Consider the following 21,605-nt stretch of genomic DNA (forward strand, 5'->3'; position numbering starts at 1 on the left):
AGTTGAATACAAGCTCCACTGTAGGACTAGGTCACTTAATTTGTGCTGACAGTCCAATGCAGTACTAAGGAAGCATTGCATTGTTAGCATGGCTAATTAGATTAGAAGAATAAAAATTACATTTCACAAAGGAAAATTAAGAATTCTTCTGTTTTAAATCTCTAAAAATATCTGCAGGAATGATATTCCAATTTATAATTGTTTCTTTCCTGGGCAGCCTTGGATTTTGACATCGCAACATATGTTGAATTCATTGATTCGGGAGTGTAGTGTGATGAATATGAGGCCTTTACTGAGGACTGATCATTCATCCTCAGTGAGGGAGAAGTCTGGGGTGATGGTGAAAACACAGCAGGGCTGGGAGCTAGGACCTGGTGTGGTGCTGGAGTGGTGTGGAGACTGTCTTGAAATCACCCCCTCCACCTTCATCTACTTATCCATCACCTTCCACCTTCATCTACCTATGCATCACCACCACCACCCCCCCCACCCCCCCCAACCCTGCTGCCCAGCCCCACTCCCCTCCCATTTATCTCTCAGCCCTCTTGGGCCCCCCAACATTCCTGATGAAGAGCTTATGCTCGAAATGTCAACTCTCCTGCTCCTCGGATGCTGCCTGACTGGCTGTGCTTTCCCAGCACCACATATTTTGACTCTTTCTTGGGCAGGACAGGCTGAAGCGGCGTTGCAGGAAAGTATTTCTAATAATTAAAATTGAACTTGCATTGTTAAATACCAACCATGACTTTCTGTAGGAAATTTAATACTGTAAGTAAGTAATATCAGAAATCTCTTTACTCCTTTGGGATGGTCTGCAGTGAGTTATCACTTGCACAAGGCTAACATAGAAGAATACAAATCATGCAGCAGCTTATGATTCACTAATGAAAAGATTGCTTACTTGTCACAACTTATTGGATTACACTCATGCTGTGCATTGAGTTGTTTGTCATTGTGCCAGTAAATGTTTGCTTTATTTCTCATTATGAAGAGTCAAATTTTGAAAGATAGAACACTTGTTAAGTACTGTAGGACATTTTACTATGCCAAAAGCAATTTCCAAAAGTAAATTGTTTTTACTTCAATTTTTTATCTTTTGAAATTCAAATGATTTTATATAACATGCAAGGATATTTACTTTTTCACATATCTATATATCTGTTTCATTTAATTGCACTGGTAATTTTACTCATAGACGTCACTGACAATTTTTGCGTCTTTTGTACTACAGGTAGAAATGTAATACGATTGCTTCAGACCAGCAAAACAAAGCATTGATCTGTCCTGCCAAATATGCACCATTATCTTCTTAGACAAAGATGCTCTGAGTGCGTATTTGTTGCATACATGCACTTAGTTGAATTCAGTATTGGGTATTTTACAGTGAGCAACAATGTTTTATTAACATTAATGATCTCAAGTTAGTCCTAAAGCTTAAAAAAGGGTAGCATAATCTGCATTAAGCCTGTTTAGTTTTACAGTACTTCAGTTTTTAACAACAAATCAATATTAGCATTCACTTCTGTGCTGAATCCTGCAGTGTGTTCTGTAAATACTTTTAGTATTATGCAAAAATTTAGTATCATTGGATACTTTTCCAAAAGAACATTGTGTTTTTATTTGTGACATAATTCCTGCTGTTTGGTAATTGGTACAATTTCCTAGAATTAGGTTGAAATCCTCTATATTTAATCAGCATAGGTAATATTAATGCAGTATAAAGAAGCGAAATTGCTCACCTAACTCCCATGCATGAAAATGTGTTATGAAGACTTCATTTGTTGAGGATCTGAGTTTTGCAGAATTTTGGAGAAGATTTATTTCAAGTTTATGATGGATTTATTTTAAATAACTGTTAATTAAAAGACTTTGAAACATTTTCTATATAAATATTCCTTGGTTGTCACGCATCTGTTCATTTCCTATAGCCAACCTGCCTGGATTATTGACTGTCAGGTCTCTGTGTCTGCTTTGGATATTGACTGTCTGATATTGATTTCAGGTCTCTGTGTCTGCTTTGGAACCAGCTAAAGGAAAAGGGTTTACCAGTTTAGCTCTCCTATCTTTGGAAAAATCCGTATTATGAATCCAGTGTGAAACCTAGCTCTTTTCTTAAAGAACAACTGGAAAAGTCTGCAAAACTGTGTTTCCATTTGCAAAGATCTCAGAGGCAACAGTCTGTGTTTGGTGACATCTGTCTACACATTGCCAAAGTGTGAGCCAACTAAACATTCCACATCTTATGCTTTGTGCCTTCAAAGACTAACAATTGGCCCAAAGTGTTTTGTTTCTCTGCAACTAGAGAGAAATCCCTTTATCCTTCTTGTGGTGTGAATGGACAGGTGTTTTTATGTATGTATGTATGTTTTAATGTATTTAAAAAGGTTAGATACTTAGACTTCCACACTTCTTTCTCCATAGATGCTATTAGACCTGCCGAGTTTATCATGCATTTTCTGTATTTCTTTCAGCTTTCCAGTATCCTTAGTATTTTCCTCTATGTGGATGTGCGATAATTATTTGTAAGAAGCAAGAAGGCTATGACATTGTCAAGGTCATTTTGTTGGAACAACTTAGAGTTAACAGAGTCCTTGTTTGATAAAACTGAGTAGACATATTATTGCAACATCACCCTTGACTATTGATTCGAGAAGCAAAAGCATTTCAAGAAAAATGGTGTTTCTAAATTACTAAGTTATGAACAAAGCGTAAAGAAAAAGCTATTTGTGCGTCTCAAGGCTGCAAATATAATAGAGTAGCTATTAGCCTTCAGTTCTAAACTCTGAATTTAAAATCTTTTAGCCAAAATAGTAATCTCAAAGTGATGCTTGACTGTTGCTGCTGGTTGTGAATGATTGTTTATGACATGAGATTTGTCAGCATATCTATTTATGGAATTTTTCTTCAGTGGAAACAGTTTGCAGTAGAAGTCATGGTAAGGGTCTCAGAATTTACCTTTTATTAATTAGCAAAACAACTTCCCATATCCACATATGTGCTGTTAAAACTGGAATTCAGAAAGTTGGTACCATGTTTGTCCTTTTGAAGCTCGATTACACTAATACCTCATTGAGAAATTTTGCATTAAAATACATGAAGAGTATGATCCAATAGTTACACACTAAATACAGCAAAAGATGTTTGTACATTCAGGTGTACGATACATGTTTAGTTGACTTAGGTGCATGACTTTTCATTGAATTAAATGCTAATTTATGTTTCTGGTTTAGACTTGGAGGATCAATGACATTGGTGCACGGTGACAGCAGAACTTGTAAATCGCGTGGATGCATCCACTGTGATACAATATGTCTTCTACAACTAGTTTGTTCAACTGACCATGGGTTAGGATGCAAATTTTGTTGTGTCGTTCATATGAAAAATATACGTAAGAAAATAAACTGGAAGTGAAATTTGCACTGACTGTGATAATCCAGCTACTAAACAGTCAAAGATCTGTACATGCAGTGTGTTGTTGTTCAAGTAGCTATCACACGATCCTAATCAGAAGTTGCACATTTGACGAATGGTATTAACTGAGGATGAGGTGATGATGTAGTTGTAGTAGATTTATAATTCAGAAGCCCAGACTTGTGCTGCGGGGATGTGTTCAAATCCTGCCATGGTAGCTGGTGAAATTTGAATTCAGTTAATGAATCTGGAATATAGAGCTATTCTTAGTAATACTGACAAAGAAACCATCATCGATGATTGTGAAAACCCTACTTGGCTTACTAAAATCCTTTTGGAAATGAAGTCAGCCATTTTTACCCAGTCTGGCCTACATGTGACTCTTGACCCACAGCAATATAGTTAACTTTCACTGTGCACTGAAATGGCTTAGCAAAGCATTCAGTCCAAGGGCAGTTGAGAAGGGCAAAAAATGCTGATCTTACCAGTGACGTTCACATCCATGAACAAGGAAGAAAAAAATGCTTCTCCTGAGGGATAAGAGTTCTTGGACTTGATGTGTATACAAGCTGACAACTAATTAGACCTTGATTTTGACAGGCCAGCTTCATTGCCGTGACTTCTTCTGCCCCTTTTGTACTGCAGGTAGAAATTTAACACTGAAGCTGCTTCAGACCAGCAAAACAAACCATTGATCGATCCTGCCAAATATGCACTATTGTCATCTTAGACAGAGATGTTCTGAGTGTGTATCTGTTGCATACATGCACTTAGTTGAATTCAGTATTGGGCATTGTACAATGAGCAACAACTTTTTATTAACATTAATGATCTCAAATTTGTCTGAAAGCTTAAAAAAGGGTAACACAATCTGCATTCGCTTCTGTGATGAATCCTGTAGTGTGTTCTATAAGTACTTTTAGTATTACGCAAAACGTTATACTTTTTCAGTGATCGGCAATTTCTAATTTGTCCATGTTCGTGCTCTTTTCTGCTGTTTCCCTTTTTGTCAGTTTGCATGAGGGATATATTAAATTTGACAACAGAAATAATTAGAGACCAGACTACATTTCAGTTTAATTTAGAAACAGCTTCAGGAAAATTGCAGTGTGTCCTTCTTGTTCATGTTAGACTTTGTCATTCAAATTTAAAGCGCCAGCTGCTGTTTGGTTTAATCTTTTTAATTTGATTGACCATGGTATTTGCTTGTTACAAACTGTCTCATTCCCCTTCTTACATTAAAGCTCACTGAGATTGATCATTGTCCTGATTCAGGTTACAAAGTTTGCTTTAAAAGGAAGACCATGTGAGGGTTGCTATCCTGTAGGCTTTATTGGAAAACATTGTGCAACTTATGAACTGATGACAGCAGTATCTCTCAATGGCACACCTTCTAATTGACTTGATCATAACCTGGTAGCTTATTTGAGTGGTGAGTTCCAAGTTTTCAAAAAAATCTGGACAGCTTGCAAACATTTGAGGACTGGCCAGGGCAGATGTAACCATTTGCTCTACAAGTGAAACATGGGGAAGCAGATAAAATTCCGTTTCCACCCAAGTCAGACCATCTCCCACACATTGAATTTGTGTCCTCAGAGATGCATGTCTGATGGCATCGTAGCCATTGACACAGTGTCAGCTGAAGCAATATGAAACACATACCAAATATAATTGGCTACCATCCACCTGAACACTTGTAAACCATAATTTGTGATCAAGCAATGCGATTGTTTTGATTTTGCAAAACATATCTTCTAATAATGTAAATGCCTGAAGGAAATTCAATTCGGGATCTCAATATGCAAGTCTTACAATGTTGTGATTCCTCTGAAGCAATCTGACAAATTTTTGGAAGTCAGAGCCAGCAGCATAACTTGAAAATCATGTTAACTCACAAACTAAATCTTTATTTAGAAAGGAGGAGGACATTTGGCAGTGATGTCACCATAATGTTTAGATCATTTTCTATTGGTTTTTCTGGAAAATCTACTGTGCTGCCTTCAGGTCATTGTTGATGCGTTATATGCAACAGTGCCCTGTGTCTACACTATGGGTGCCACATTTCATGTGACTTGTAGATAGTAGGTTGAGTTCTACAAATTTGCACATAATTGTTTTAGCATTTTTTTCACATAAACATAAGGCTTCCTAGGCTTTTGGGGATATGAAGGTGGAATTGAAATCTAAAATCATCCAATATTGTATTGAATGGGAGAGGAGCTGGACTGGCTATAAGGTCTACTCCAGCACCTAGTGTTTGTCGTCTTGTATCTGAATTATTGTTATAATTGAGAAATCTATGATCAGTTTACATTTTGATTTTTTTTTCTTGTTCCATTCTTGGATTCCTGAATGATCATGTAAGAATATTTTCCAAAATAAATTGATAGAGACAGAGAGTTGGGATATTGGGTTTGTTTTCAGGATGGCAAACTTTAACAAGTGGTATATGGCAGGGATCATTGCTGGGGCCACAACTATTTAAAATATATATTAATGACTTAGATGATGAAAGCAAATGTACTATTGCCAAGTTTATGGATGAGGCAAAAATAGGTGGGAAGGCAAGCAGGAAGAAAAACTTGAGTGATGGAATATAGTGCAATGTAATAATATATTCTTGTGTATATATAATAGTAAAATGTGAAGTATTGAATATAGTAAGTGTGGGGTTATGCACTTTAGCAGAAAGTATAGAAGAGATGCCTATTATTTAAATGAGGAATGACTGCAGAAAGTTGCAGCATCAGAGATTTGGGGATCCTTGATCATGAATCACAAAAGGCTAGCATACAAGTACAGGGGGTAAAAGGGAAGGAAAATGGACTGTAGACCTTTATTTCAACGGAATAGATAATGAAAGTAGAGAGATCTTGCTAGAACTACATAGAGTACCAGTCAGACTATACCTATAAATGTGATTAGTTTTGATCCTTTATCTAAGGAAAAATATACTTGCATTGGAGATAGACTAGAGAAGGTTCATTAAGTTGATTCTGAGTATGAAGGGAATTTCTTCTGAGAAGAGGTCAAATGGGCTTGTACCCACTGGAGTTTAAGAGAATGAGAGGCAATCTTATTGAAACACACAAGGTTCTTTAGCGCTTAACAGACTATATGTGGAGAAATGGTTTCTCCTTGTGAGAAAGTCTATAAAAAAGCTCCAAGAAAGGAGTCACCCATTTAAGACAGAGATGAGGATAGCATTTTTTTCTCCAAGTAGTGGGATTCATTACCATTGTGGACTGTCAAGAATTAATGGATAAGTATTTTTAAGGCTAAGCTATATTTTCAATCAGTAAGAAAATCAAAGATTGTGGGGATAAGGCAGGAAAGTGGAGCAGAGGATTATCAGATCAGATATTACCTCATTAAATAGCAAAGAAGACTTGATATACTAAATGGCCTACTTTGCTCCTACATATTATGGTCAAATGGAAGGATGTTTAATAGTGTATGTGCCACAATTATCAGTGGATGATAACTGGTGAGCTACTGGTTTAACTGTGGAAAAATTGAGCAGGTCATTATGCTGTGTCACGTTTTGGAGGGGAATGTTTGCGTAAGTGGCGTGTGTGTGTGCACGCGCGCGCATGCATGCGTATACTTGCGTTCGGCTGGAGAGTTATGTCTCTTTCTTCCCTCGTCCTCCCCTACTCAGGATGTCTAACCCCGTTTACCCTACTCCTTCATAATCCGTTAGGTGAATGAAGTGCAAACATGACGTTGGCTTACACATGAAAATTAACCTTGGGTAAAGTAGTGGTGATCTCTTGAGAGTTATGGAACTTCCACTTGCTCGGCTTGCGCATTCACAGAAGGAAACTTGGGTGGCAAGGATAAAGCCAAGCAGGAATATTCACTGGGATTTAGCTTCTTCCTCCCTTTCCTTGATTTCCTGTAGATTGGCCACTGATTTAGTCGGATTATATAATTCCATTCACCTGGTAAACTGATACAATTGGTGATATTTTAATCAGCCGTGCAACTCTGCTGTATTTGCTTATCAGTACAACAATTGAATGTTGTCACAAGACACTTTGTTTCATGCTTCTCCTACATGGCAGTCTCCTCAAAGGATCAGAAATTCAGTCCATTATGAGACTCATCAGTTCTTACCAACAGAAAAGATAGCTGAATTTAACCACTGATGGAAATGCACTTAGGCTGGGAAAACCAGATGAAACCATTGGATGTCACTTCAGTTCATCGGGATTATCGGTTAAGCAAGGTGTCCTGATTTAGCAGCTGCTAAATCTGAAAATTATGCTATTAAATCATCATAACCTTAGATCTAACCCTATCTGTCTGGTTGAAGCAATAAAGCTCACTAGTTTAAAATGAAATTCCCCCCACGTTTAAAATATTAGAGCCAAGTAACTTGTGATGCACACATACATTACATATATGTTGTTAGAGACGTTGATATATTATTAGGGCAAAAGTTTTCATGGCACCATTCATCACGTTTCTATCAATAACCCCTCCAAAATCAGTTTAGTTGGTTGTTCATTCATACATTCATTCACTCGCCCACTCAATCACTCATTCAACCTCCCACTCTCAAACTCCACCAAAATCAATTTAGTTGGTTGTTCATTCATTCTTTGTTCATTCATTTCCTCTGTCATTCACACATCTACTTGCCCACTCACTCTCACATTCAATTTCAGAGATCATATTGATTGCTGTATTTATCTAGTCAACAACAATGACTCCACTTCAAAATGCCATAATTTCTAAAGTTCTTTGGCAAGTTCTGACAATAGATTACCTGTTCAGAGATATTATGGCAAATTCTGGAGCTGGTGGTACTTGAATCTGGACCTCGTGACTCAGGTGAAGACACTTGTGACCACCGTGTCATAAGAGTTCCGAGGACTTTTTCTTCTGGTATAGTTCTGATGATTTAAGGCACTTCTTTAATTGCTTTCGGCTATTCTGAAAATTGATCATTAGTTTTGATCTAGGTATATCTCCACAAAGATGGGGAAAAATGCAAAAGAGGGGTCTACTGGATCCCTTATAGATGCGAACAGCACTTGGCTCATCAAGGTTGTGGAGACTGTGCACTCATATCCCTCACCACTCTAAAACCACCACATTTGATTGTCAGAGTTGGCCTCTATTTGTCAGTCCATTACAAGATTTGATCACTCTCTGCAAAACTTTCCTGGCATCACAGTTATCTTAGAAGTCTGAATTTGAACAATGAATGATGATGGAGTTATGCTTGCCTCTAATGGCCCACATGGTACTAGCTGTTCAAGTTCCAATTGAAAATCACAAATTTAGCCAATCTATGGCAGAACCGTTGGTTCTCTTGTTTTCTTTGAAATATATCAGAGCTACAATAATTGCCTTTGCACAGTTTTGTAATGCATTATGCTTCTGTTTGCCATTAATGACTCTTTTCACCTTCTTTTCAGGGCGTCGGCTTGTCAGTGCATGGACACTTCCGGGTTGCCACGGAGAAAACACTGTTTGCTATGCCAGAGACAGCAATAGGTAAAACTCGTAAACTTTTCAGAATGTTTAATGTAGCAATGTTTCCTATCTGTTCATACATTCATTTTGGTAGATAAAACTATATATGGCAATAAATATGGACATTGAAAATTTCATATGTACCTTAAATCATAAAAATGTTACGAGCAGAAGGGGCTATGCTGTCCATTTTGTCCATGTCAACCCAAAGACGTCTGGATACCCTTTGCAATCCCATCTCCCTGCACACAGCCCATAGCACTGCAGCTTACAGCACTTAAGGTGCAGATCCAGATACTTTTTTAAAGAGCTTAAGGTCTCTGCCTTCACCATCAACTCAGGCAGCCAATTCTAGATAACACCTCCGCCCCCTCCCCGCATAAAAAAAGCTTTTCCGCCCATCCCGCTAATGCTTCTGCTACTTAGCCTGAATCTGTGAACTGTGGTTTTTGAACTTTACCAAGGGAAACAGTTCCCCCTGTCTACTCTAGCTCTATCCCTCACAATTTTGTGTATCTCAGTCATGTCACCCCTAAGACTTCTCTGTTCCAAGGAAAACAATCCTAACCTTTCCAATCTCTCATCATAGTTACAATTCTCCAGCCCTGGCAACGTTCTAGTAAATCTTCTCTGTACTCTCCCTAGAGCAATTCTTTCCTGTAACGTAGTGACCAGAACTGCACGTGATACTCTTGACCCCAGCAGTATCTTATACAATTTCATTCATTATATCCCTACTTTGGTATTCTGTACCTCTGCCAATAAAGAAGAGCATTCCATTGTCATCTTTACAAATTTATCAATCTGTACTGTGATCTTTAGAGACTTATGCACTTGCACACCAAGATTTCTCACTGCATCCACCCTCTCAGTATATTCCCCTTTATTGTTTGACCTCTCTAAATAAGTTACCTCACACTTATTGGAGTTGAACTCCATCTGCCACTTACCTGTCTACTCCTCCAATCCATATAAGTCATTTTGGAGTGTGCAGCTATCCTCTACACTATCCAATACATGGCTAACATTTGTGTTATCTGCAAATTTCCCAATGTGCCTAATGTTTAAGTCCAAATCATTAATGAATAAAATAAACAACAGGTGTCCCAACACTAAGCCCTGCGGAAGACCACTTAAATCTGTTTTCCATTTGCAAGGGCAGCAATTGACCATGATCCTTTGTTTCCTGTTACTAAGCCAACTTTGGATCCAATTGCATGCGTTACCCTGTATTTCATGGGCTTTTACTTTTTTTGACCAGTCTGCCATGTGGGATTTTGTCAAGTGCCGTACTAAAATCCATTTGGACAACATCCACTGTATTACCCTTATTGGTGAATTCCTGTTATTCGTATCGATGATACTTATTGTTGGTGGTTAGTGTTTACCTGTTGGAGCTGGCTGCTTTTGCCTCAACTTTGCTGCCTGATTTCCTGAACTTTGTTAAATTTATATCAGGTTCCCAACTACCTAATTTAAATGTGCTAGTGAATTATTCCAGACTTTGCAACAGGCACTGCAGCTGCCACCACTTTTACAAAACTCACTCATCAAACCCCTGCCACCCCAGCCTGTCCTCAACAGTCTCATGGGATCATTGTTTGTATTCAGTCTCTTTGAAGGGATAAACCAATTTGTGGGACCTCTATATCTTTCTGTCTACATTGGGAAGGATTCTCATGTGAAAATCCTCCTGAACTGTCTCCTAAATGTCACTGAAGATGTGCTTGCAAAGATCCAGTATGCTTTATAGCAATGCAGGGGACCCAAAGACATAATATTTGTTATTCACAAATCCAAAACAAGCATCTAGAACAGTGCAACAAATGCCACATTATCTTTATGGATTTGTCAGAGGTCTTTGACTCCATTATCCACAAAGCCCTTCAAAATGTCCTGCAGGGATATCTAATCAATGTTATTACTAACCTGCAATTCTTGAATGACAATGACTGCAGATGCTGGAAACCAGATTTTGGATTAGTGGTGCTGGAAGAGCACAGCATTTCAGGCAGTATCTGAGGTGCAGCAAAATCAACGTTCTGGGCAAAAGCCCTTCATCAGGAAGAAAGGCAGAGAGCCTGAAGCGTGGAGAGATAAGCTAGAGGAGGGTGGGGGTCGGGAGAAAGTTGCATGGAGTACAATAGGTGAGTGGGGGAGGAGATGAAGGTGATAGGTCAGGGAAGAGGGTGGAGTGGATAGGTGGAAAAGAAGATAGGCAGGTAGGACAAGTCATGGGGACAGTGCTGAGCTGGAAGTTTAGAACTAGGGTGAGGTGGGGGAAGGGGAAATGAGGAAACTGTTGAAGTCCGCATTGATGCCCTGGGGTTGAAGTGTTCCGAGGTGGAAGATGAGGCGTTCTTTCTCCAGGCGTCTGGTGGTGAGGGAAGCAAATGTGGCTGTGGTAACGAGTTTGTTTCAGGACATGGTTGAAGAGCTTCACGGCAGAGGAAATGACCTGGGAGTTGCAGTGGGAGAGGGACTCCCTGAGATTCTTGTACAGAGAGGAGGAAAACTTCTTCAAGGCAGGCATATGCCACCAACCTTCCTTTTCAATGACTTGCAGACATAGCCCTTTCATAACTGGATAGGCTTCAAACTATGCAAATGTACCAACTCTCTTCACCATCTATTGACTTTTGGAATTCATTTGTGGCCAACCTTCTACGAAGAACCATAATTGAATTTTGACTTAACAGGAAGCTTTTTGACTTAAACAGGCTGAGAATCAAGACTTGGATGAGCTCCAACATACTCAAGACTTAAAATGTGCTGACAACTGTGTGGCTATGACCCACATTGCAAGCAACATTCAGACCACCCTCTGCCTCTTGAGCTCTGCAAACAAAAGGGTTTGTCTGTGGCTGAACGACAGCAAGATCAAAATTCTCCATCAGCCCTCCCCCAGACAAGTATGTGAACATCCAACACAAGGTGTTATTATTGAGATGAAAGAGCAGAGATTGAAATTGATTTTTTATCAAGAGTAGTCCTTGAAATTTTCTGAAAGGTAGCTTCTTTTTATTTTCAAAGACTACTTTTTGCTTTCCAGATGTTCCTTTTTCACTCTCACTAATTCATTGATTAGGTGATTAATTGAAGTATCTGCTGCATTTGTCTATTTTATTGTCTCCACTTTGAGAGAGACAAAACCATTATGAAATTAATGTAATGAAGCTGGAGCACAATAATACCGAGGTTTCTGATTGTCAAGTAACTTAATCATTTTTGAAATTTTTAAGCACTGGTAAGAATTTTAGATTGAATTCCAACACAACCTCCTCATCTGCAAAAGATTATGTTGTGCTCGGAGAACTCAGTGAATTATAATTTGTGGTTTAGGCCTAATTTATGGTTTCATATTTTTTCAAAATGAAAGGATTCAATATTAGAATCTGAAGAAATTCCATTTTAGTTAAAATCCTTTCAAAAACATATTTGTTAAAAGGTGCCAACATTTCTGCAAATTAAAATGCAATTTATTTAATAGAAAACTGAAATCTATCCCGAACTAACAACAAATAACCATTCTACATACTTCATAAGTAAATACTTACGTTTTCCAATTTTTCTAACTGTGGAGAATGGAAATGGGAAATAAGCTGCTTATGGTCTATTACACAGTTTTTCCACTTTTATGGTATTAACAAAAGCTTATTTGATGATGCTGCATGAGTCATAATATAATCAAGATTGTCAGTTTCTTCTTTGTCTTGATCATTTCTCAATTATGTTTTCAATGGTGATGGTGACTCTTTGCCATTAGGTGACCTAGCTTGAACTCACTGAAGAGTTTTCATCAGAAAATGAAGTTGAAATTTCAGCACAGTTTTGGCACGCACAGCTTAGTGGATTTATTTTACAACATTCCCTCTTCTAAGATGTGTTTGGCAGGATGTTTAGTGCATCAATTAGAAAAATAAGTGTAATTGGGAATCTTATAATTTGCATCGAATTCTAAACAATGCAAAATGTTTTATTAGTAAAAACCTTATTGGTAAAAGGTTTCCAGACTTTATCCAGTGCATCCTTTATAGAATGCAAGTTTAATATATTGACCCCTTTAAGTGGCCAAATATCATATACATTTTATGAATAATAGACATGCATAAACTATTTTTAAAAATATTTTTGTTGATTTTTTTTTACAAAAATTGGAAAGTTACAGAAATATGAAAATATAACAACATAACATAAAAAAACAACAATAAGCCAACTACTATGCTACTCTACAAAAGATATCAAAACCACACTCATTATAAATCAATCAATAAATAAATAACACCACTCACTACAACAAAACCATAGCTCTCAACGTTCGAAAGCATCAGTTATTAAAGCCGCATTTGTTCAAAGTTCTTCCTCTCATGGCCTTCGATTTATCTATGGCTAGATAAAAGCTCTAATTAAAATGGCAGACAGGTTTGCTTCCAAGTAATTCAAAAAGGCCTGCCACATCTCGTAAAAGTTGTCCATTTTCTTGTGCACCATATTTGTAAGAAAGTCTAAAGGAATGTGTTATATGCCACCCCGACAGACCTGGGGGGATGCTCCCTGCTTAAATTTCACAAGACGACCTGGGGGCCAGATGAGCCCTATGAAGAATATTTAACTGCATAGCATGGGTCTATTACATATCGAAACCCTCTTCGCATTCTTGCAAATGTTCTCTCATGTTTCTGAAATGATCTCGACTCCTAACTCTCTTTCCCAGATCTCACGTACACACGTGATGTCACCCAAGGAATCTCCCCCCAACAAATGATAGAGAGTGTTCACTGAAAGAGTGCTCAGCCTGAAGCACGCTCTTTTCCATATCAGATCTATAACACTCAAAAGCTTGGTCTCCTTTTGGATAAAATTTAATCTGAAAGAAATGGAAGAGGTCCCTCCTCGACAGTCCATATTTTCAAGTTATTTGATTAAACGACATCACCGTTTCACCCTCAAACAGATCGCCCAGACAAGAGTCTTAGAGTCTTAGAGATGTACAGCATGGAAACAGACCTTCAGTCCAACTTGTCCATGCTGACCAAATATCCTAACCCAATCTAGTCGCACCTGCCAGCACCCAGCTCATTAGCCTCCAAACCCTTCCTATTCATAATCCCATCCAGATGCCTTTTAAATGTTGCAATTGTATCAGCCTCCACCACCCCCAATCCTCCCAAAGTTTAATCCTGGGATCCATTGACCCTGGCCAGAAACCCGGCATGCCAACTATGGGGGTAACAAAAGATGTTGAAGACATTTTGCCCTCCATTTGTCTCATTACCCTCCATGCTTTGCTAGTAGTAACTATTGGATTACAGCAATGTTTGGTGACTGTCCTAATTTTGTCTAAAAACAACAGGTTGATAAAAGGACACTTTGTCTGGGAGGCCTCAATGTCCAACCATCTCGATGCCGAGTCCCTACAGGCCCAGTCGCTTACAAAAGATAGAGTGATATCAGTTATTATCATCTAATGTCTGGGAGCTCCACTCCCCCCAATCCCTGGGGCAATTGCAGTTTCTCAAGCTTAATAAAGGGCCGCTAATAAAACAACTAAACCAGCCATTTAATTTCCAAAATGTTTGCTTAGGAAAGAGCAAAGGAAGCATCTGCAAAAGGTACAATAAGCAAAGAAGAGTATTCATTTTGATAAGAGTGACTGAACCTAACCATAATATTGGAAGTGCCCCCCCACTTTGAAGACCTTGTTTAATCTTGTCAAACAAATGAACAAAATTAGCCTTGAATAACTGATCAAAGCTCGGAGTAACAGAGAGGCCCAAGTGAAGAAAACCTCCCTGAACCCAAATAAAGGGGAACCCACTTTCCGCACCAGGCATTCCCCTAAACAACCCCCCCCCCCACACACGCACGCACACACACACACACACACACAGCCTCTGACTTTGAAAAATTGATCTTGTAACATGAGAAAGAACCAAATGAATTAATACACTGTATCAAACAGGGCACCGAGACTGCCAGGTTCAAGAGAAAAATAAGAATATCATCCGCATGTAGTGTAATCTTATGCACTTTTGAACCCACTTTTAGGGTAGCTATATTAGGGTCCCCATGAATGGCCTCCGCCAATGGTTCAATCACCAATGTGAGAAGCAAAGGTGAAAGTGGACAGCCTTGCCAACTGCCTATATCAATGTTATAATGACCAAACCGTTTACCATTGGTGGGCACCACTGCTAGAGTATCACTGTAAAGGACCCTTACCCATCAAGTAAACATTTCACCCAGGCCAAACTGCTCCTGGGTATAAAAAAGTTACGGCCATTCCACCCGATCAAATGCCTTCTCCGCATCCAAAGAGACCACCAACCCTTAAACCAATCTCTGCTGGCTCACTTGAATCATGTTAAGCAACCTTGTAACATCGTTAGAAGATCTGCGACCCTTTATAAAACCCATCTGATCTTGTTTAACAGCAATGGAAGGGCAACACCCCTTCCAACCTCAATGCCAAAGTCTTAGATGAACTTTTAAAATCAGAATTTAAGAGCGAGGTAGGTCTATAAGAAGCACAGAGCTGAAAATGTGTTGCTGGAAAAGCGCAGCAGGTCAGGCAGCATCCAAGGAGGAGGAGAATTGATGTTTCGGGCATGAGCCCTTCTTCAGGAATGAGGAGGGTGTGGCTGAGCCTGAAGAAGGGCTCATGCCCGAAATGTCGATTCTCCTGCTCCTTGGATGCTGCCTGACCTGCTGCGCTTTTCCACCAACACATTTTCAGCTCTGATCTGCAGTATCTGCAGTCCTCACTTTCTCCTATAAGAAGCACAGTCCTCCAGGGCCTTCCCCTTTCTTGAGGATAAAAGAGATATTAGCTTCTCTCAAGGATGGTGGGCGGCAATGACGACTATATGAATAGTTACACATGTCTAGCATCGGCCCTGACAGTATGTTTACAATTTCTTTATAAAGGAGGAGAAAGTAAGGACTGCAAATGCTGGAGATCAGAGTTGAGAGTGTAGTGCTGGAAAAGCACAGCAGGTCAGGCAGCATTTGAGGAGATGGATACTCGACGTTTCCAGCATAAGCCCTTCATCAGGATTCCTAATGAAGGGCTTATGACCGTAACGTCAATTCTCCTGCTCCTCGAATGCTGCTTGACCTGCTGTACTTTTCCAGCACTACACCTTTGATCCAAATTCTTTATAAAACTCACTGGGAAGACAATCAGGGCTGGGCGCCTTTCCGCTTTAAAGTTGCCTCACCGCCTCCTGGATCTCTTCTGCTGTTAATGGAGCACTAAGGAGAGACGCTTGCTCAACAGACCCTCCAGGAAGATCCAAGTTCCTAAAAAAAGACTCAATTTTATCCCGTCTATCCTCCCATCATTCAGACTGATACAGTTCAGAATAGAACCTTTGAAATGCTGTATTGATCTTTTTACCATTACAAGTAGGAGTCCCATTCCCTTCCCTAAAAGAAGCAATAGATTGGGAGGCATTCATCTTCCTAACCAGATACGCTAACTATTCACCCGGCCTATCACAATGCTTAAACAACCTTTGTTTTGCAAAGGAAAGTTCTTTCCTGGCTGTATGCATGAACATGGAGTTTAAGGCGGATCGAGGGGCTGTGATCCGCTGAAGCTTAGTCACCGATAGTCCACTGTAATATGCCATCTCAGCTGCCTTCAATCATACCTCAAGCAGATGCTGCTGCTCTCCCTTCCGTCGCTTCTGATGGCTGACTATGAGATAATTATCCCTCTAGACTTGGTCTTCGCAGTCTTCCAAAGAATGGACAGATTACTAGCTGTATCCAAGTTGGTGGCCAAAAATGCTCCAAATTTCCTAGAAAAGTACTCAACGCATTTGCTGTCCTTGAGGATGAAGGGATTCATTCACAGTACCGTGAGCTCACTGCATTACCCTTAATCTTGACCACTAAATATACTACTGCGTTATCAGAGATAGCAATATTCCCAATTGAACAAGATACCACCGAATCTAGAAGAGCTGTGGAGGTTAGGAAAAAAACAATCCTTGTATGACACTTATGAGAATTGGTAAAGAATGTAAAGTCCCTGCCCGTGGAGTGGAAACATCTCCAAACGTTTACCAACCTCAGTTCCACACATAGATCACCCAACTGCTTAGATTGTGGACAAAGCTTTGGGTGACCTTTGGGCATTCTATCCAGCACAGGATCCATAAGGCAATTAAAGTCCCCTCTATAATAATATGCCACAACACAAGGGCCATTAGTGCATCAATCTAAAACTTAAGGGGTTGAGTCGGAGGACAGTAGACATTCAAAATTTCATATTCCTCGCTATGTATTAGGGCCTTAAGGATAACAAGCTGACCATATTAATCTGTAACACAATCTGTTAAATTGAATGGAAAATTCTTCCAGACAAGTATGGCCAGCCCCTGTAATTAATTCTAAAGGATGAGAAAAACACCCGATCAAACCTGCCCTGCTGTAACTTCGTGTTCCTTGTCATTAAGGTGTGTCTCCTGCAACAGGGCAACATCTACCTTATCCTTTTTAAGGCTTGACAACACCTTTTTTCCTTTTAACTGGTGAATGGATCCGTCTAATATTCCAGGTGCACCATTTAAGAACACTGCTAGCCATGATCCTTTCCAACCACCTTTGACCTGCTAAGAGAAAGAATTTGACTTACAGTATGCTGAGTATATACAAAAGAAGACTCGTGGAGTCTGTATACGAAAAACCAAAAAACTAAATTAACTACAAAACACAAAAGGCACTTAATGGGGGACTCCAGCCCCTGCACATAGAGGGCTCTTACACCTCCCACACACATCCCCATTCCTGTGTCCAGTTCGAGCCGCACCCCAGACCCAAGTAATAGAAGGAAACAGACTAAATAGTGACACTCCGCCTACCCCCAACTATATATCAACATTAATCCTAATTGGTTAAAAAAAACACCAACAGCAGCTTCTATAAGAAAAGGGTAACATTACAAGAAACATAGCAAGAGAAAAAAAACATTATTGCCCATGTCTATAAATCCATCCGAATTCTTTTAAAGTGCCCAAAACATTTTTCACTTGCTTCAAGGAGTCAAATGACCGCACTGTCTCCTTGTAAGGAATAGGAAGTACTGCTGGGTAGCTCATCGAATATCGAATACCATGGTCTCTTAATTTTCTCTTGACCTCATCAAACAATTTCTTTTTATGGATTACTGCTGCAGAAAAGTCCTGGAAAAAAAATTATCTTAGTTCCTGATATGTCAGGGCCTGTGGATCTTTACCCACCCTTCTAGAAGATTCCAGGACTCTCTGCTTGTCCCTGTAGCTTTTAAACCGTACCAGGACCGAGCAGGGGTGGCAATCCAGATCAGATCTGCGCACTGCAACCCGGTGAGTTCTGTCAACCTTCACCCAGTCCATGTCGGCATCCCAGGCAAAAATCTGTGGCAGCCAGTCTTCAAAAAAGCTTGCTAGCTGCCCACCTTCCACTCTCTCTAGCAGCTCAACGACCCAGATATGTTTCTCAATTTTCCAGATTATCGACCTATTCCATCAAGGCCCGGACCTGTTTATCGAGGGCCTGGATCCGCCCCACCGAGGACTCAACCTTGGATTCCGCCACTGTCTACCGCTCGACCTCTTGAACTCACTTCCCGAGCCCTTTCAATTCCTTCTTATGCTTTTGTAGCATGACGAAAATCAGCTCCAGCCGAGTACGATTGTATTGCGTCCACTCCTTGATCGTCCCTCGGATCACCATGAGTTCTTCAGCGATGTTCTGCTGCGCAGTACCTCTGTCTCAGCTGCCAAGGGAGTTGCATCTGCATCTGCAGTCGCAGTCACGGGCCCACCCGGCGAGTGTCCCTTGTGTTGGGACTTGGCTGTATGCTTTCCTTTCATCATCCTCGTTAGCTCAAAAAGAATTTACAGTAGAACCTTGACTATCCGAACATCAACTATCTGAATCCTGGACAAGATCTCAAGGCCCAGCAAAAATGGCACCAGCCAATCTAGCATTCAGTTATCAGTTAAACAGCATTATGACGTGCATTGCCGGATAATCGAGAGATGTTCGATAACTGGCAGCTCTTGGCTAACCGGCATTATGGTGTGCATTGCCGGATATTCAAGAAATGCTTGAACAACCGGCACTCATACATTACCGCTTGTTTCCGGCCACCCAATCGATCAATCAGCCAAACAAAAAAAAATCCCATCCGTCTCATTCGGACACCAACGACTCCACCGCAAATGGATTTAAAAGGTTTCACAACCATTTAACATTAATTTTCTCCAAAAAAAAAGGTAAGGGGCTGGGGGATAGTGGGTAGAGGGTGGGAGAAGTGGGGGAGCGTGTAAAAATATCACTACTGCTGGGATGGGGTGCAGAGCTCAGCAAGGCAGATCAGCTCAGATCACCGCCATCTTGGATCCCCCTCATACATAAGCTATTTACTTCGAAAGTGTTACCATTCATTTGATGGATAAGTTTGCTTGTTAGAGAGTGAGTGCCAATTTTTTTTGGAATGTTGGTAATTATTTGAATTGTTTTCTACTCAAAAGCATTGACAAAAGTGGTAAGCATAATTAGTGGGTTAGTTGTGGTTTACATCTGTACGATGCTGGGACTACTGTTCTAACACATTGTATAACTAGAGCAGTAAGGACAATTCTTTAAATAATGGATTGTGGGATCAAGTTTGGGAAGACGTGATAAATTGAATAGAGAAAACAAGCCAAAACAGCAAGGTGATAATTGGGAAGATGCTGATCATAGCCTGTGAGGAAAGGTCAAAACTGGCAAATCAAAATACACCAACCTAGCCAGTGGCAGCCCAATCGGTCTACTTTCGGTCATCAGTAAAATAATGGAAATTGTCATTGACCTATTAAGCAGCACCTGCTCACTGATGCCCAGTTTGGGTTCCACCATGGCCACTCAGTTCCTGACCTCATTACAACTTTGGTTCATAGACAAAAGAGCTGAATTCTAGAGGTGAGGTGAAAGTGACAGCCCGTGACATTAAGGCTGCATTTAACTAAGTACGAGATCAATATGCCCTAGCACAACAGGAATCTATGGGGCAAGCTCTCCAGTGGTTGAAAACATATGTAGCACGTGGGAAGATGGTTTTGGCTGTTGGAGGTCAGTCATTCAGCTCCAGGATATGTCCATAAGAGTTCCTCAGAATAGTATCCTCGGCCCAAACATCTTCATCTGCTTCATCGATGACCTTCCCTCCATCATAAGGTCAGAAGTGGGGATGTTCACCGTTGAATACTCCATGTTCAATGCCATTCACAACTTTTCTAATGCTGGTGAGGTTCAAGTTCAAATGCAACAAGGTCTGGACAATATCTAGGCTTGGGCTGTGAAGTTTCAAGTAACATTCCTGCCACACAAATGCCAGGCAGTGACCCTCACCAATAAGAAACAATTGAGACATTGAATGGTGCTACCGTCACTGAATTCCCCACCATCTTGGGGATTACGATTGACCAAAATCTTAAATGGGCTTGCCACTTACAAGCCAGAGCAGGTCAAGGCTCGGAATACTGTGGCAAGCATATGAGCTGCTGACTCCCCAAAGCCAGTCCACCACCTACAAGGCACAAGTCAGGAGGGTTTTTGAATAGTCCCCATTTGGCTGGCTGGGTGCAGTTCTGATAACACTCAAAGCTTGATACTATCCAGGGCAAAGCTACCTGCTTGATTGGCACCCCATCCACAAGCATTCACTCCGTCCACCACCGATGCTCTGTTGCAGCTGTTTGTACTATCTACAAGATGTTCTGTGGAAATTCAACAAACATCCTTAGATGCCACCTTCCAAACCCACGACCTCTTCATCTAGAAGGACAAGGGCAGCATAAACATAGGAACATCACCACCTGCAAGTTCCCCTGTAAGCCGCTCACCACCCTGACTTTCAAATATGTTGCGGGTCATTCACTGTTGCTGGGTCAGAATCCTGGAATTCCCTCCCTAAGGGCACTGACAGGCAACCTAGAGCATGTGGACTGCAATGGCTCAAGAATGCAGCTCACCACTGCCTTCTGAAGGGGAGGAAGGGATGGGCAATAATGCTGGCCAGCCAGCAATGACAGAATTCTGTCTAAAAAAATGAATCTGGACGGTCAAAGATAGTAAAAGAACATAGCTATTTGCTCTGTATCTGAATGCGTGTGGGATTTGTAACAAAACAGATGATTTGACAGCACAAATAGAAATAAATATATTGATCTGGTAGCCGTAACAGAGACACGGCTTTAAGCTTGAGTAGCGGTTATAAATAGTAAAGGTGAGAAGTTGATTGTGTGTGTGTGGCATATCGACCTCCAAAAAGTAACCAAACTGTAGGATAATTTATACAGACAGAAATAATGGGGCTCGAGATAAAGGCATGTTGATAAAGATGATTATTTCAATCAACATATGGATTGGATGAATCAGATTGGCAAATGTAATTGAATGATGAGTTCATGCGGTGTTCTTGGGACAGTTTCTTAGAGCAGTCTGTTTTGGAGCCAGAGAGCAATTACACTCCATCTATCATGTACCTATGACCTCACAGTGAAGCCATCCCAAGATAGCAGTGATCATAATGTGATTGAATTTTAGAGTCAGTTTGAGGGAGTGAAAATGCATATAAGAATAATGTTTTAAACTTAGCTAAGGGCTATTATGAGGGCATGAAGGCAGGGCTTACTAAAGTGAACTAGGAATTTTGTTTATGGAATAAG

General features: G+C 40.2%; 1 protein-coding gene across 2 annotated transcripts in view; it reads left to right on the forward strand.

The window, feature by feature from the left end:
• Positions 1-21,605, forward strand: part of hibch (3-hydroxyisobutyryl-CoA hydrolase) — a 122,067-nt gene that overhangs the window by 59,834 nt on the left and 40,628 nt on the right. For both annotated transcript variants that reach the window (XM_072578989.1, XM_072578991.1), the window contains exon 7: positions 8,841-8,919. In XM_072578989.1, the coding sequence (XP_072435090.1) occupies positions 8,841-8,919 (79 nt within the window). The remainder of the gene's footprint in view (positions 1-8,840; positions 8,920-21,605) is intronic.

This window comes from Chiloscyllium punctatum, chromosome 10 (assembly GCF_047496795.1).
Source record: "Chiloscyllium punctatum isolate Juve2018m chromosome 10, sChiPun1.3, whole genome shotgun sequence".
Lineage (NCBI taxonomy): Eukaryota > Metazoa > Chordata > Chondrichthyes > Orectolobiformes > Hemiscylliidae > Chiloscyllium > Chiloscyllium punctatum.